At 38.4% G+C, this 17,090-nt stretch overlaps 1 protein-coding gene across 1 annotated transcript in view; it reads left to right on the top strand.

The window, feature by feature from the left end:
* LOC122526261 (RNA-binding protein MEX3B) overlaps positions 1 to 10,180 on the top strand; it is a 36,754-nt gene extending 26,574 nt beyond the window's left edge. Inside the window, exon 2 of the mRNA XM_043649558.1 lies at positions 8,025 to 10,180. Within this exon, the coding sequence (XP_043505493.1) occupies positions 8,025 to 9,031 (1,007 nt within the window). The 3' untranslated portion in view covers positions 9,032 to 10,180. The remainder of the gene's footprint in view (positions 1 to 8,024) is intronic.
* Positions 10,181 to 17,090: the final 6,910 nt, after the last annotated feature.

Raw genomic sequence — 17,090 nt, forward strand, 5'->3', positions numbered from 1 at the left:
CTTTCGATCAATGGACAAATCGTATCCCCTTATACATACTATAATTTGAGAAGATATACCTACTTACTATTGATACACATCTCGCGAAAACACGTGGGTTACGTAAACATTTATGGATTTTGTTCGAGTTATCAAACACGCTCGTTTATTTCTCGAATCGGCGAAATCTTTTCGGGTCAACCTTTCTCCTTTACCGATGATCGAGAAGCTCTCGGTTGCGTAAGGTATCCGTAATAAAATTTAGTTTCATTTCGGTTTGCATCTGAGGGCATTGGGAATCCTTACAAATGAATTCAAATCGAGGAATTAATTCTATATAACATTTGTTTTTTTTTTTTTCAACGTATTAGCTAGCCATTGCAATAATGAACGATCGGTCGGATACCGTAAACGGCGCGTACGCTTCTATCATTAGAGATGAGCTATAAATTTGTCTCGCGCGTCTCCGCGACTGCTTTTCCATCGGAATAACAAATCGGTTGTAGCGTTTTATCGACGATTACGAGTCGATACGTCGTCGTCATCGTCGTCGTCGTCAACATGCAGGCGCGAGCGGAGGACAACTCGTGAAAACAATTACACTCGTCACTGGTCACGGAGTAGAAACAGGAAACCCTAGTCGTGCAGTGTAACTCGAAGTCGATGTAGTTGCTTCTTCTTTTTTTCTCGCTAGTTGAACATTTTGTTGTTGTTTTGTTGTTTCCTATTATCGTTTGATACCTCGACTAATTCAATCGACCCTTTACTCGCCATTCTCTTATCCATTTCACTAATCACTTTTTACCCTGACTCGTTCAACTTCCTCTTACGATTGCTTTGATTTTCGACGATCGAGTATGACGCAAAAGGTTTTATCGTATTTGACGTTTATCGAAATGGATCGTCATCGACATTTTGACGTTTAATTAATTATATTGAACGGAATATAGACACGCTTCTATATATATATATAAATCATTGTATGCATTTTCGTCGGTCAAATGCGTAATTTACTCGTCGCGTGTCCCTGAATCATCGTATTCGACATTTGCGAATATAATGTTTCGTGTCGTTTGTTTTACCAAACGAAGAGAGCATCCGAGATGAGGAGTCTACTGCTGCTCGTTCGAAGTGATTGAGAAAGGAAGGAAGAAGAGAAAAGTAGCATAGAAAGGCGAACAAAGGAACACGTCGGCAGTACACGTCTGGACGGCCGAGAGAAGAGGCCCCCTTTAGGGCCTCGAATTACCTCGGCTTCTCGAGGTTTCCGAAGTTTTTATGCTTCTGGCGAAATAGGGGGAACACGGGACTATCGATGCGGGCCCGAAGCCAGAGTGGAACTTTCCTCAAAAGAAATACTCCAATCTGAAGGATGATCCGCTTTTGCATCTTTTCCCTTCGATCAAATCCAAACTGATACTCGTTACGTATATATTATCGCTATTTTAAATATTATTATAGAAAGAATAAGAAAGATTATCTTTATAATAAAAAAGAAAAAGAAAAAAAAAATAATATAGAAATGAAAGAAAGCGCGATCAATGAGCACTTTTCGTCGAGCCCTTCGGTGTTACAAAAGAGAAGAAGCAAAACGAGCGTGCAGACATTTTCACCGGTTTTCGATTAGATGGCAGGCAGGCTATCGTTGTGCTGAAAGCACACACACCACACAGCTGATACGAACGAGCACGGAACGAAGGGTGTCCTCTCGTACGACAGTTTCGATTTTAGGGTCGCGCGCTTACACGCTGTTTTTTAGACGCGCGCGTGCTTCGAGGTCAGGAGAACGTCGTCGGGTAAATGGCTCCGACGTTAATCGATCGATTCTTTCTTTTCTTTTAGCGAATACAAAAAAGAAAATAAAGAAAGAGACAAAAACGAGACGAAATTACGTTCATTTCGTATGCTCGAAAAAAGAGGAGAAACCGTCTCACTTTTTATGTTTTTATGCTTTTTTTTTTCGTTCACATCAAACAGACGTAGATTCTAAGATAGCAGACGGAGAAAACTATAAAATAAAAAAGCAATTTATGATCGTGGAAATGGTGTCCTCCTCTCGAGTTTTCTTAGACTGCGGGCGCTGTACTTATGTTAGGTCTCCGCTCTCTAACGGCGAAGGAGAGTTTGAGGTAGGTCGATCGACTGAGTGAGTCACCCTTCGGCCTCTCGAGTGGCCGTCGTCGAGAGAGGAGCCACTTTGGTCGGAGTACCTTCTTCCATGGTGGCCACCACATCCCATTATATACGTCGTGGCTCGTTAATATTCTGACATCCAATATCGTGTAATTATAATCGAACGTCGTATTTCGTATTACTCATCATTTCCTTACCATATCTCTGTTTTTCTTTCAATCGTTTCTTGGTTTACTTACTTACTTACCTTAGACACGGTGCATCCAATACGCCGTTTCTTCCAACGCGTTGTAAACTTTTTTGTTCTTTTTTCCTTACAATTTATTTTCTATTTTTTCGTATTTTTTTCTCCCCCAAGTAGAAGCAGATAAGGCACGCGATTTGGAAGCTCGCGCAAACATGTTCGACGTGCGCTCGAAGGTAAAAATAACTAAGTCAAAGTCGTAATTTAATCCTTGCTCGTGCGTCGCGACGTCTTACAAGTACGGTCGTCTTTCCGGGCTTACGGGACACGTTGGAATTCGTAACGCGGAAAGAACAGCCCTTTTTAAAGACCCTTCGGCTAGAGTACGATCGGTATTAACGTTAACAATCAAACAATCTTTTTTCCTTATTCTCTCGGAGGGAAAACAGGAACGCGAGCGATTGTAACTTGGACTTGTTTTCAAGAGAAAAAAAAACGACTATCTGTCACAATCTGGATTTTCTATCGATAGACCTTGAAAGGCCCTTGCTCGCATGAGAACGCTCGCTCAGGGATGCATTATCGCGAAGATAGCAGATCGGGCTTGAAGATACATAGTATGTCAGTGATAGTCGTGGCGTCGATGTTGAATCGGTTTGAGAGTGTAGTAATAATATTAGTAGTAGTGGTAGTAGTATTTACTAGTTTAGTGATAGTAGACGGTGGATGGACGGAAATGGAGAAGGCTCGGAGCGTAGGAGAAAAAGGTAGAAAGATAGAAGGTGCAAGAAGTGAGGGAGGAGGAAAAGGGAAAGGCAAGAAAGGCAGGTCGAATGACGAGGGACGAGAAACGTACGGGAGGATAAGAAAGAGGTATAGGAGAGAGAATCGGAGGAAAATGAACGCAGTTGGGCGGCAGTGTCAGTGGAGTTCAATCTTAATATAGTGTGACCCCCACTGCCATTCGAAACAGTGTTGGACGCGACTACAGCAGCGTGTACCAGTCGAGAAGAGCGAGAAGGATAGATAGATGGATAGATAGAAGGAGAAAGAGAGAGAGAGAGAAGCGAGAGCGCAGTGAACGGGTGCGTGCATTGCACCTTATTCCCCTGTCCGGCGAGTGAGCCTCGCTCGGTTATTTCAGAGACATCGGCCTCGAGAAGAGGCGCAAGTACGGGGCGTTCGAGCGTGCGCGCGAACCACTATACTCGCGAGAAAAGAGACGTAAAGCAAGAGAATAAAGAGAGAGAGAGAGAGATGCTCGGATGCGTCCACGTGTTCGCACGCAAGCGAGATCGTTCGGCTGAGTGTCATCGATCTATTTCGAGAGGAACCTGGAATTTCTGGCTTTTGTGAGGGTACGCGAAGGGAAACAGAAGCAACTATATAGTTTCTTTACTAGCTACTACAAAGAGAAAGAGAATGAAAAACAAAAAAAAAATGTTCATTCATATTTGATTTGATCATAAATTTAGAAATTTCTTTCTTTCCTTTTTTTCTCGACAAAATATGAGAATAATATATCGTGTAATATTGTCACGAAAATCGTATAAAATAACGTATTCTCTTCCTCTTTCTCATGTCGAAGTTATTTACGTCGAACAAAAGCATATAATAATGCATGTGGAACGCATATAGAAGGTTTTCGAAGGATGAATAGAGTAGAAACGCAATAGTCGGATTGCGAGTAGGCGAGGGATTCCAAGGATCCGACGATCAATCGATAGAAGTTTCGCGATGCCAAGACGAACGAGTGAGCGCAAAGCGAACGTGGAGAATCGTGAGCCGCGTTGTCCCCGCAAAGACCACGTTCCCGACTTTATTGGCGTTATTGGTGTTTCCTCGGACGTTCCTCCGGCGGTGTGCGCGAGGTCGCTTCAAGAAAACGGGAGAGGGTAAAAGAGAAGGAGGAGCAGGAGGAGGAGGAGGAGGAGGAGGAGGAGGAGGAGGATAGGAGGACATGCTTGGTGGGGATAAAGAGAAAGAGAGAGATAGCGATGGTGGTGCTCGGCCGTTGTATCGTGGGGGTGTTGGCCTTCAACTTGACGGCGCAGTTTCACTGACCTGCCTGAGAAACTCGTGATACTCGGCGCGGCTCGTGCGCCCAGCTACCAAAGAAATCTCCCGAGACGGCAAAGAATACCGCTGCTTAAAGGCCCGTAAGGCCCTCAAACAACTTTTCGAAGAGGGGTTTTGTTTTACTTTCTCCTTCACTCCTCTCCCTGAATTTTTATTTTCATTTCCAATAAACAATACTCGTACGAGGAAATATCGAATCAATCGAGATCCTATCTGCTATCAATTTTATATAGTAGTATTTTTTCGTCTTTTATAAAAAGAACAGAAAGAGAAAAGAAATTTGATTTGGACACGTTTGGTTTTCCGTAGAAAGAATAAATTAAAACAGTCTTGTGTGTGTTGCAATACAGGCTTACGAAAAAGAGCGGATACGCCACATTATGGAAAATTTTTAACCGCCTCCTAAGCAAACAAAGGAACCGACCTTTGAACACGTTCCCTTAAGGTCTTCTATGTCTGCTTTATCTTTGTCTAAGGTTAGTCTAGACGAATAGATCAAATTCCATTTTCCTAAGTTACTTAAATGCGTTCCTTCGAATACAAGTATAGGAGTACTAAAAACAGAGCAGCTGCGATTGAAAATTTGGTCGGTTGTCCGCAAGGAGAAGGAGAGAGAGAGAGTAGTAGTCAGTCAGTCGGCCGTAGAACGAGTCGGAATTCCTTTCTCTGCTTCTTCTGCGATCGACTTTCCGTCGAAGCTAAACGACCCTCGGCAGCGAATCCTCGGAAACGAGAAAGAAAGAATGGCAGAGAGCTTGTTTCGTTCCAAAGAGGTCGTTGGGTCTAGAGGCCGTAATTAAAGCAAAGCCCCGAACAGATGGCCCACGGGTTTCTGTCCCTTTCAAACGAATTTTTCTTCGAAAGTCATTGCCTACCGAGGACTTCCAAGAAAGTAATTGGATGCAAACATGGACGCAGAACGATGTCAAAATTACATTCAATTAATATCTAACATTATATTACGTATCTACGTGTCTAAGAAAAAGTCAAGGTAATAGAAAGGTATAAATCATCTTAAGCAACGTAAGCCAAAATAAAATGAATGCAAGATCGACACTTTTTTTGTTGTCCAAAGAAAAAAACATTTCTCCGAGGCATGCTATGCTCGTTGCACGCAGTGCACGGCGCCGTCGTGTAATGCAGTCTTCGACTATAGAAGCGTATAACTATTGATCCTGCGGCCTTTCGAGAGAAGCTACCGCCCTGCTGCCGGCGCCACCGCTGCTTCTGCAGATTTTAGCAACGTCACTTGAAAATGTGACGCGTTGGGAGAATTATTCGTCTTATGTTAGTATTCGCTTTGCGTGCTGACGAATGCTCGTCCGGTACGCGAATGATGACATGCTTCTTAAAAAAGAAAAAAAAAGAATAAAAATAATACTAATTCATTTAGATAGTAAGATTACGCCAATCAAAGTTTCTAAGCGTTATATACCTACTGAAAGATATTATCCTAGGATTAGTCATTTGTATACTACTTTTCTATGTAATATTTATACGTAATATTACGAAAGTAAAATCTCTCTGAAAGATTCTCGAGAAGATCGAGAGAAAAGAATAACAAGAAAGAGAGATACTCTCTTTTCGTCCTTCCTCCTCTCTGGTCCCTCCAAGAAGACGGACAAAGGCAAAAGACTCTTGTGTTTTCTTCGGCGACTCGTCTCTCTTTCCACGGCATGCGTACACGTTCACGCACATACACAAGAACACTCCATATGCAAGAACGATGCAACAGACAGTCGACATGTGCACACGTATATACGTTCTCTTTTTCTCTTTCTCTCTTTCTCTCTCTTTTCCCGTCTTACCTCACCTTGGCCGCGGCCCTTCAACCGTCTACGACCCACGCCCCACCTCTTCTTTCTGCATCCTAGTAGCCAGCACCATCTCCACCATGCCATGCCATGCTATACCATACCATACCATACCACACCATACCACCACGCTACGCCATCGTCGTCACCATCGACCACAAGGAAAGCAGCCTTCCTCTCCTCTTTATCCTCTTCGTCTTTCTCCAGCATCATTTTCTTCTTCTTCTTTTTCGCAGGTCTTCGATCTTTGAAGTCTACCTGCGAGCCACGTGCGCGCGTAAGCTTCTTAATCTGCCCTTCTTTCCTTTCTTCCTTCCTTCTCTTCATTTGCCTGTCTATTTATTCGTAGGTATATTTCCGGAAGGAGGGGAGAACCTTCTAAAAAGTCACTCTGCCTTCTTTCGCGATTTAGAATCGTTGGGCGCGAGCAACGAAAACCATTTCCCCCGTCATTTTGTCAAGAAACCTGGTATGCGTCTCTCTCGCAATCTAGGGAGATTTTTATTTACGTCTTATCCAACCCCCTATTATACGAGTAGCTTTATGGATAAGAACCGGTCGGCAAATGGGGTAAAGAAGATGCGATCATTTCTATAAATAAACGTGATCGATGTGTCCCGAAGCAAGATTCATCCTGTTAATCTAAGAAGGTGCTCGTGTTCTCTCGTAGTTTCCTTTCTGTCTCACGACACAACAGATAGAAATCGAATAATCGAGGAAAGTTCGTGACACGCTAGGTATACGTGTTCCATTCGATGACTGATTAAGAAAACCATAGACGTTATTAGCGCATAGACGTTGTCTGCACGAACGATCTAACATAAGAAAAGTTATAAACCGAGTTAGAACAAGGACGATAAGTAGATTTTACTGGTACAAATATTCTTAATTCAAACCACGACTTATTGTTGGAAATCATTTCTTTTTTTTTTTGGTAGAAGATAGAGACGATTCTGTAACGTAACAATTTAATTTTAAGTGAAAAGGTTAATTGATCTAAGCAATTTAGCGAAGATAATTGCGCTTTAAACGGAGCAGAGACGAGAAAGCTCGAACGATTACTTTTTTTATCCCCTCTCATCTGATTTCAATGAGATTCGTTCGTGCGAACGAACAGCGATGCAAAAGTCCCTTTCTCGTGGATTAACCGCGACCAATCGGTGCGGTGTTTCGCGGGCTAGTATCGATGTCAAGATTATGCTGCAGAATGCGGCCCTGAAGAGAGGAGGAGGACGTCCGTGACATTGTCGCGTTATGCAAGGACTCCTCCTCGCTGAGGGCGCCATTCGATTTGGGAGCAGACGTGCGTGACGAGCGTCGTGGAAGGACACTCGTCTAGTCACCTCGAATTCGTAGTCGAATTCGTTTTTCCGAATGAACGAATAAACTAATTATGAGAGAAAATGGAACATTTTTGTCCTCTTATCTGTGATACAAGCTTACGAGAACGTTATACATTTTGTATGCGGAACGGAGGATCGAAATAAAATCAAAGGAGAAGTTGCTTTGCGATAAGAGGTACGCGACGACGCCTTTTCTTCCAGTCGGCGTGCGAAGGTGAGAGTGAACCGAACGAAAGAGTGTGTGCATGTGTGTTTAAGAGAGGGGGGAAAGGTGAGAGAGAGAAGAGTGGTTCACCTGCATTGCTTGCATTGCGCCAGCTCTCAAGGCCAGAGTTTGAGAGAGAAAGAGGGAACGAATCGAGAGCTCCTCCCGTTTCTTTTCGCGTTGACGCGACAACAACCAAACCATTATTTCCTAAGGCTCATTTTGTAGTAACTCTCTGTTAAAAATATAGGAAGGCTTCGTTGACACATTTCTTATTTTGTTTGCAGGTTGTAAGATCAAGGCTCTACGCGCTAAGACGAACACGTACATAAAGACGCCTGTACGCGGCGAGGAGCCGGTGTTCGTGGTGACCGGACGGAAGGAAGACGTTGCGCGCGCCAAACGCGAGATCCTCTCCGCGGCGGAGCACTTTTCGCAGATCCGAGCGTCGAGGAAAAGCACGTTGGGCGCGCTTCTGGGTGGTGCACCGCCCGGTCCCCCGGCCACGGTGCCGGGACACGTGACGATCCAGGTACGAGTACCGTACAGAGTAGTAGGTCTGGTGGTAGGACCGAAGGGAGCGACGATCAAAAGGATTCAACATCAGACGCACACGTACATCGTAACGCCGAGTCGCGACAAAGAGCCAGTCTTCGAGGTTACCGGGCTTCCGGAGAGCGTCGAAGCCGCCAGGCGCGAGATCGAGGGACACATCGCCCTTAGGACAGGCACCGGTCTCGCCGAAGAAGATCTTTTGGGTGCCCTGTGTCGCGGCGGGCTCGGCTCGATCCTTGGCTGCTTGGTACCAACGGGAACGACTCCTTGCAACGACTCCAACTCGAACTCGAACGACTCCAGCGTTGGCTTCTCCTCCAGCGGCAGTTGCAGCAGCTCCTCCAGCAGTACCGGAGGACCGGGCCTGCACGATCTCGTAGCGATATGGGGAAGCAGCATGGATAGAGACGAGGGCCTGGGCGATTCCCCCTCTTTCGAATCTCAGGGACCCTCGTCCTCCTCCATCTGGTCCTTTCCCAGCGTAACGCTACCCTCGAGACCTTCGCCCCCGGCATCGGCGAGTCCAGTGTCGCCCACGGATTCCCTCTTAGGAGGCGGTAGCGCCGGTGGTCGCCGCGAGTGCGTAGTCTGCGGCGACAAAGAGATCACCGCCGCCCTCGTGCCCTGCGGACATAATCTATTCTGTCTCGACTGCGGCAACAGAGTCTGCGAGAGCTCCAATCCGATGTGCCCTGCCTGCTCCAGGCCCGTTATGCAGGCGCTTCGCATCCTTTCATAAACGCCCGCGTGCGCACCTGAGCGCACCCGAGCTAACAAGCTCCCGCACGCTAACAAGCACGACGGTTGCGCACAATCTCTCTATTCCACTGCTGCCAATAATAATCTCTTACGCGCTAGGAACTTTTCGACATTTCTGATACACTTCTGATACGTCGTCTTGTTCTCAGTGCCCGATCGGATACAACGAAGTCAGTTTTTAAGTTTTATCACACTGAGAGTAGAGAGTTAGTAAAAGAGTCTAAGAGAGAGAAAGGAAAGGGGGGAGAGAGGAGAGGGAGAGAGAGGGAGAGGGAGAGAGAGAGAGAGAAAAAAGATTTGAAAGAAAGAGAAGAAATTAATAACGCGTAAACTCACATCGTCATCGCGTCCTTCTCTTCCGCTCTAAATACGTAGCTCAACTCTTGTCTATTATTTTGCTAATTGTTAAACATGACCGGAAAATCTTCTAAGGAGACTATTTATTTTCTCCTTCGAAAATTTCTTTTCGTTGACAATCTTTTTTGGGCTTCCAGCCCTTCTTCAAGTGTTTTTGATTTCTCAATAATTATGTTTCATTCGAGTAAGCAAATTTGGAAAAAAAGAAAAAAATCTTTAAACGCGTAGTTAAGCACTCTCAAAGGGCCAATTAATACTCGCAAGTATGATATTTTTAAACGTGGTCACGTTTTAAAAGATTCTTCCTTAAGAAATATTTTTCAAAATTGACGAGACATCTTCGACAACGATATTATATTAACAATTTCAATAATAAAAATTTAGAAACTTCTTCATATCGTTCTCGAAGACGATTTACAATCGTGACTTCAAAAGACTTTGTGCGAAATGCTACGTAACGTACAAAAATGATTCCGCAGAACAATTAATAAGGCTCGAGTGCGAAGGGAAGGACGAAGTGAGAACGAGGGAGAGAAAGAAAGAAGGGTTGGGAAGAGGGGAGGAAAGAGGGGAGGGGGGAAGAAGGAGGAGGAGAAAGAAGAGAGGGAGAACAAGAGAGAAATATATTCTACGAACCGAGAACGATGCTTAAGTGTCCCTCAAAGCGCAACATTGCTCGTACGACGACTCGAAAAACGCGCTCGTTCCACCCGGCATCCCTCGCTACTAACACTAGTATCTTACATTTACATAAGAGACATAGCAATAGAAATAATAATAATAATAATAATAATTATTATAATAATAATAATAATAATAATAATTAATACTATATAATAATATTATTAACACTCTGATACCCTAATAATAATAGTAATAACATTAATATATATTATAAATCTATATATATATATATATATATATATGGTGATATATATATATATACATATATATATATATGGGGTGATCCGACGAGTTCGGCGAGTACTCGTCGGTCTCGGCGAACGCGGCGATATTTTATTGAGATGTAGATTTTGTATTTTTCGCGCCTTTTGACGACGGACGACGAGTGGTTCGATCGAGTTACTACGAGCGTTTATTTAACGAATAACGATATAATTATATAGCAACATTTAATAATACTAATAATAACAATAATAGTAGTTATAATATTTCTATATTAATTATAAAAATATATTAATAATATAAAATAATATATATATTATATATACATAAGTTTGAAAAAAAAAAAAAATTAAGGCGTAGCGAGAGGTATCATGTAGCATCGGCTTCCATACGAGCTATATAATGTTGGGTATTTCGTGATAGTGATTGAGCTTTTCAAATACGAAAATGAATTTTTTAAGAATGAATCACACATTTTAAGCGTAAACTTACGCATACATAGCTTTTTTTCAAGAGGCATAAATATTATATTATTATATTACAGTGCATTATATTATATAGATGTATATCAAGAGCTATATGCATATAAACTTATATATATATATACGTATATATATATAAAATACGTGTCATTATATCGCGCGATCTCTCTCTCTCTCTTTCTCTCTCTTTCTTCTCTCTCAATTTATCTACTAATTTATCTATATACTTATATATCTATATATACATATATTTAATCTTTTCTACCATCTCTCTCTCTTTCTCTCTCTCTCTCTCACTTTCTCTCTTTCTTTCTCTCTCTCTCTCTTTTTCTCTCTCTCTAAACAGGACGCAATCGTATCGGGGGGGGAAACAACTTTTTCTACCCCGAACTAGAATTCGTTCTTTTAACGTAGAGAATATAAACACGCACTTTCGCGTTATATTTTCTGCAATTTGCTTATTTTTTTTTATTTTTTTTTTTTATCATATATATATATGACTTGGCATAATAAAAATCGAAGAAAAAATAGTTCGATGCAGTTCTTTGTTTAACGTTCGAATTAGTCTCTCGCGATAAGGATAAATGATTAATTAAATATATTTGAGAATAAGCTTTTTTCCGAAAAGCTTCCCCCATATGGTTAATCCTTCGAAAGAGAAAAAAAAGTAATGAATACAAACACGAAGGTTTAACGTCGTTATCTTGTTTAAGTTTCCTGTCGACAAGAATCGCTCGTCCTCGTCGAACGGGAGCCATTTGTTCATTTTCGCGTCGAACAAAAATAGTGATATGCCTCGGTCAGAACTCCGAAAAAAAGATACAAGATTTCTATATATTAATAGATAAATATTATGTTGCATATAACGTATATTATACAAATGTATACATATGCATACGTACATATATGTACATGAATAATACTGAGGACACGGGCACACAGATGTAAATGTGTTTATCATCCACCAATAGCAGATAAAGAACGGAGATAGCAATATTTTCTAATCGCTTTTATTGAAACACGCTCGTCGTGTATATTTTTTCATATACTTTTTTATTCTCTTTCTATCGGATGTATATTATATTTTTAAAGATTTGTTCTTTTAAACTTTTTCAAATCGTCTTCGTTCTTTCATCTGTCTGTGGTGCGCGTTATTTCCGTAAAATATTCGCGATTCTCATATATAAAGCACAGCATCGTTCACTTGTATCGTTCTCTTCTTTCTTAATTCTTCCTTTGAACGTAATTTATCTAGCTGAGAAGTATACGCTATTGAAAACAGATAATAATAAATGAACAAGAAATTTCTCTTTTATTCGTACAGAAATATACACGTGATCAACACAACGTATACACGTGCACAGACGAAATGAAGGAGACACTCATAGATGGATGAGAATGTTATATTAGACAACCATGAGACTCCGAACGAAGCTTACAAACATGTATACATACAAACACAGAAACGTATATTTATATATTATGAACGACGCTCACATAAGAGAGAAAGAGAAAAGGATTTATTATATTTAAGTTCGTGGCAAAGCAAATTCTATATTTTTTCTATGTTAAGTATAAAGCAGATTAAAAAAAGAAACAGAAAAATAAATGCATTAAGAGAAGTTCTGTGAGACGTACACATATATATATAATATATATATTATATTATATTATTATATTATATTATATAATATATATATTACCAATAAAGTGTATAATTCAATTAATTTTTGAAATAACTGGTAATTACATGAAAAGCGCTTTAGTAGGCGTTTCAGGGAAAGTATATAAAAAGAAGAATTTTATTATATATTCGAACTAGTTGTTTTATGAAATAATCTTAGACGTCTAGTTATTTTGTTAACGCGATATGTTCAAAGTCAATAGTAAAGCAATGATTAACAAAATATTTGTTTCCAAAGTATCAAAGAGTTAAGAATGAATAACTACGAGTATCGTTATAGAAATGTAAACAAACTTTAAAGACGAATCTAATCTTAATTTCATACTTAACTTGGTTGGTATAATTATTTCATGTCACAGCTTGTTATTTCATAAATTAACGGATTTAACATTTTAATGATAACATATATATATATATATATACACACGCATATATAAAAAAAAAAAGATATATTTATAGGTATTCTCTTTAATATAACTGCGTTTTGAATATCGCGCGGACTCACTGTACGTAAGCGCACGCGCGCGTGCACACACTCACAGATGGATCTCGCGTGGCAGATAATCTGTCGTAATGCAACGCAAAGAGCTCGCTTTAGAAAAGTCTGATCCAGAATTTGAAATACGATGGTTCTTCGTTTCGAAGAGAATGTAATCCGCGTTTAATGGAAACATCGAGATGGAATACGAGCTTTTTCGTATGATACCAGTCCATTAAGATCACGCACGCGTTCGTGTATATATTATATCGTGTGCTCTTAAAATACATATGTGTAATATATATATAACAGAAACACACTACATAACACAATTTAGACACATACAGATACATATATTCACATATAGGCGTACACAAGCGTTCGTATATATTACAACATGTAGGCGAATATGTATGGAGTGATTAGTAGTCGATATAACATATAAAATGAGCGAAAGATTTATTAATACATCTTATTATTTAACGAAGAAGCGTCTTTAAAAACGAAGATGTAATGGTGGCATTAATTACTATGAGAAAAAGAAGAAAGAAAGAAGAAAAGGAGGAAAATACCAGACTTGCCGAGGGGAGAGTTTATAGAGGCGGTTTATAATAACGGTTGCCAGAACTCGGAGTGTGGCGGGAATTTCAAAACGTCGACGCGCTTGCGATCTTGTAAAATGTCCGAGAATGAGAAAAGAAAAAAAGTAGCGGCAAAGGGAGAGAGGCAAAGATAAAAAAGAAAGAGGAGAACAAAATTACATTGACGCAACACGTTATGAGAGTCATTGAACTGCAAAATGAAAAATCTCGACAGATGATTTGTGCTGATCTAAGTTCTTTCGAACGGCTGATATTATTTGATTATTTGCTTTCCTTTTTCTTTTCGAGATTTTTATTCTGACTTTTATCAATCGTTAATAAATTTCATCGCGTTCGAAGGAAACCTTGTTGGATAACATTGGTTAAAATTCAAAAAAAAAAAAAAAAAGTGTTGCGGCAAAACACGAACGACGAACGATGTAGTTTTCGATTAAACATTACTTTTATTATTATCGCTATTCGCAAGTAGTATATTAACATCTCATTATAATTAGTATTTTCATTTTATTATCTTATATTTAGTTTATTCGTAATATTAATTTTTTTATCATAACTTTATATAATGATTTCTCATATTATTATTTTTAATTTGTTTTTTCATTTGATCTTCTATTATTAGATCTTTTTTTCTTAGATTATATTTTTATAATATTACTTTTAATTTTTTCCTTTTATTTGATATTCTAGTATTAGTTATTTCTTTTCTTATATTATATTTTTATAATATTTCTTTTAATTTTTTCCTTTTATTTGATATTCTAATATTAGTTATTTCTTTTCTTATATTATATTTTTATAATATTTCTTTTAATTTTTTCCTTTTATTTGATATTCTAGTATTAGTTCTTTTTTTTCTTATATTATATTTTTATAATGTTACTTTTAATTTTTTTCTTTTATTTGATATTTTAGTATTAGTTCTTTTTCTTCATATATTATATCTTCATATTATTATTTTTAATTTTTAATTTTAACCATATATTACCTTTTTTTTTTCTTATCATTAATCTTATTTTTAATTTTTAATTTTAATCATATATTACCTTTTTTTTTCTTATCATTAATCTTATTTTTAGTTTAGTTTTTTTAATCACACATTTGATTTTCTCATATTATTACTATTATTGATATAAGTACTATTATATATATTAACTGATATGATTATAATTAAAATAGCATGAAAAAGATTGTCGAGAACCTCCGCTAGACTTTGGGATAATTCTGCTTAATGAAAGAAAAACATAAATGAATAATGAGACGCGCATGAAAATAAAAAGCAGCCTTCACTTTGGCCGAGGTTCTGGCATCGCGTAGACATCGTTCTCGTCGTTTTCGTCGTTTTCGTCGTTCGTCGCCATAGTCGTTTACCTTGCGAAAAAACAGAAAAATTAAACTCCTCTCTCTCTTCCTTCGGAACCTTCAACATTATTACTATCTACGGGAATCTAGTGTAAGAGAATGAAGAAATCTTGAAATTAGAATGTGAACAAGGAAAGAAGGAAGAAGAGCGTTCGCTTCGTCCTCGGCTCGCGAAATCGTCCTTTTTTTTCTTTTTTTTGTCAATAAGGGACAAGGCATAATGCGGAAGGAGAACATTCGCGTTAGAACTATTGTGCCATACGTAAATCAAAAGCCTATTTCTCGTCGTTGTTAATGTGAAGTCAAGTAAGTTCGAGCCGAAGTTTGCGGAACATACGGACAAATGTCGATTTTCTCCGCAATAAGTTCTTTTCCGCTTAGCCATTGTCCTTGACGACATTTTCGCGAAGGGCCATTTCGCGAACGTAGGATAACGACGCGGGGAATGAGCGCACGATTCGCGATGAAGAATACGCCACGTCTACGTTTGAAGTTAAATAATCATAATAATAATAATATTTAATTTCAAGTAATTAAAGAGAAGAAAATGAAGAAAAAAAAAAGACAAAAAAGACAAAAAACGATGAAAATGAAAGGATGAAAGATAGAAGAAGAAGAAGAAGAAGAAGAAGAAGCATGTCAGTCGGGAGATCTCGTGACTAAGGCTAAATGAATATAATAACTATAAATGTAAAAATAAAAAGACGTAAAGTTTAATGATTATTAATAGCCCATTGGCTGTGACCGATAACTGCCATTTTCGTAAAGCAAAAGTTAACAAAAAAAAAAAAAAAAACTAATAAAGCGTGAAGCAATTCATTAAGAGAAATGAAAACAAAAGTAACATTAAAAAGAGAAAATAAGTAAAGAAAGAAAAACCACAGAATGATGATACTATTGACGCAAAACACAAGCACATACACATGCACCGTATTACAGAATAGACAAACTGAAAGACAGATCACTATGCATTCTACAAGTAGAGAAGCCAGGAATGATCGATAAAATTGTATATTTTATCGTTAGAAAAGAGGAAGATCTCGTTGCATTTATCTCGTTAAACAAGAAAAGGATCGATTTATCGGGCAAAAGAAATCTAACGTAGCGTTTACATTGACGTGAACTGCTTGTAACATCTACTCTTGGCCCTGCCATCTCATGATTAAGAGAGGGCAATGATCGATGCAGGGAGAATCGAGACAAAAAGAGAGAGAGAGAGAGAGAGAGAACAGAAAAAAGAAAATAAATGTAAAAAAGGAAAAAAAAGGAAAAGATCGAAAAAAAGGTGAAAAGAAACTATGCGAGGTTAAAGGATGTGAAGCACACACCCACACGACGATACATATCTCAGAGAATAATAACTACACATAAGGGAGATTAATAGGGATTTAGTAGATGGCAAAGTAATAAGAGGATTTTGAAAAAATAAAAAGAAAAAGAGGATTTGTATAGATTTAATAATAATAATAATTTAATGATAGAGCTATTGAAGCATATATATATATGCTACTCGTATGAATATGTAATATATATATTATATGTATGTATGTATATAGATGTATATATTACATACACATACGAGTGTAAAGACAAATATAGTTATATATATATATATATCCATACATACACAAAGAGACAAAAAATTACCGTTGTTGCTTAATTTAACTCTTTTTACTATATGATTATATTCTATTGAATAGGTATATCCAATTTTTATTAATATTATGAAAATTATTATGATCATTATATAATTACTTATTATTGTCGTGATTTTTATTACTGGATCATATATAATATATACATATAGATCTAGTGTATTTAATGTAGAGTTTTTATTATATATACAGTTTTTGTACCCTCGATTGACGGCTCGTAGCTTATCACTTTTTAGCGCATTTTCTCTTCCCATAATTTTCTTGTTTTCCAAGATGGCATACGAATAATCGAGGGAAAACTGTATCGAAACGAACCGATTTCAAACATATACAGCTTATTAAACGGCTCGTGTTTGATTTCGATTTTCTAGTGCTTTCAACGTTTATACGCTTTTTTATCTACCATTTTCATCGTGTTCGTTCAATTTATTTGATTTTAGTTAATTAAATTTGTTTTTTATTCTGCTCATTTTCGTCACTACTTTATTAAACAAATTAACTTTGACACATTTCTAT

This window comes from Polistes fuscatus, unplaced genomic scaffold (assembly GCF_010416935.1).
Source record: "Polistes fuscatus isolate 324 unplaced genomic scaffold, CU_Pfus_HIC Scaffold11, whole genome shotgun sequence".
Classification (NCBI taxonomy): domain Eukaryota; kingdom Metazoa; phylum Arthropoda; class Insecta; order Hymenoptera; family Vespidae; genus Polistes; species Polistes fuscatus.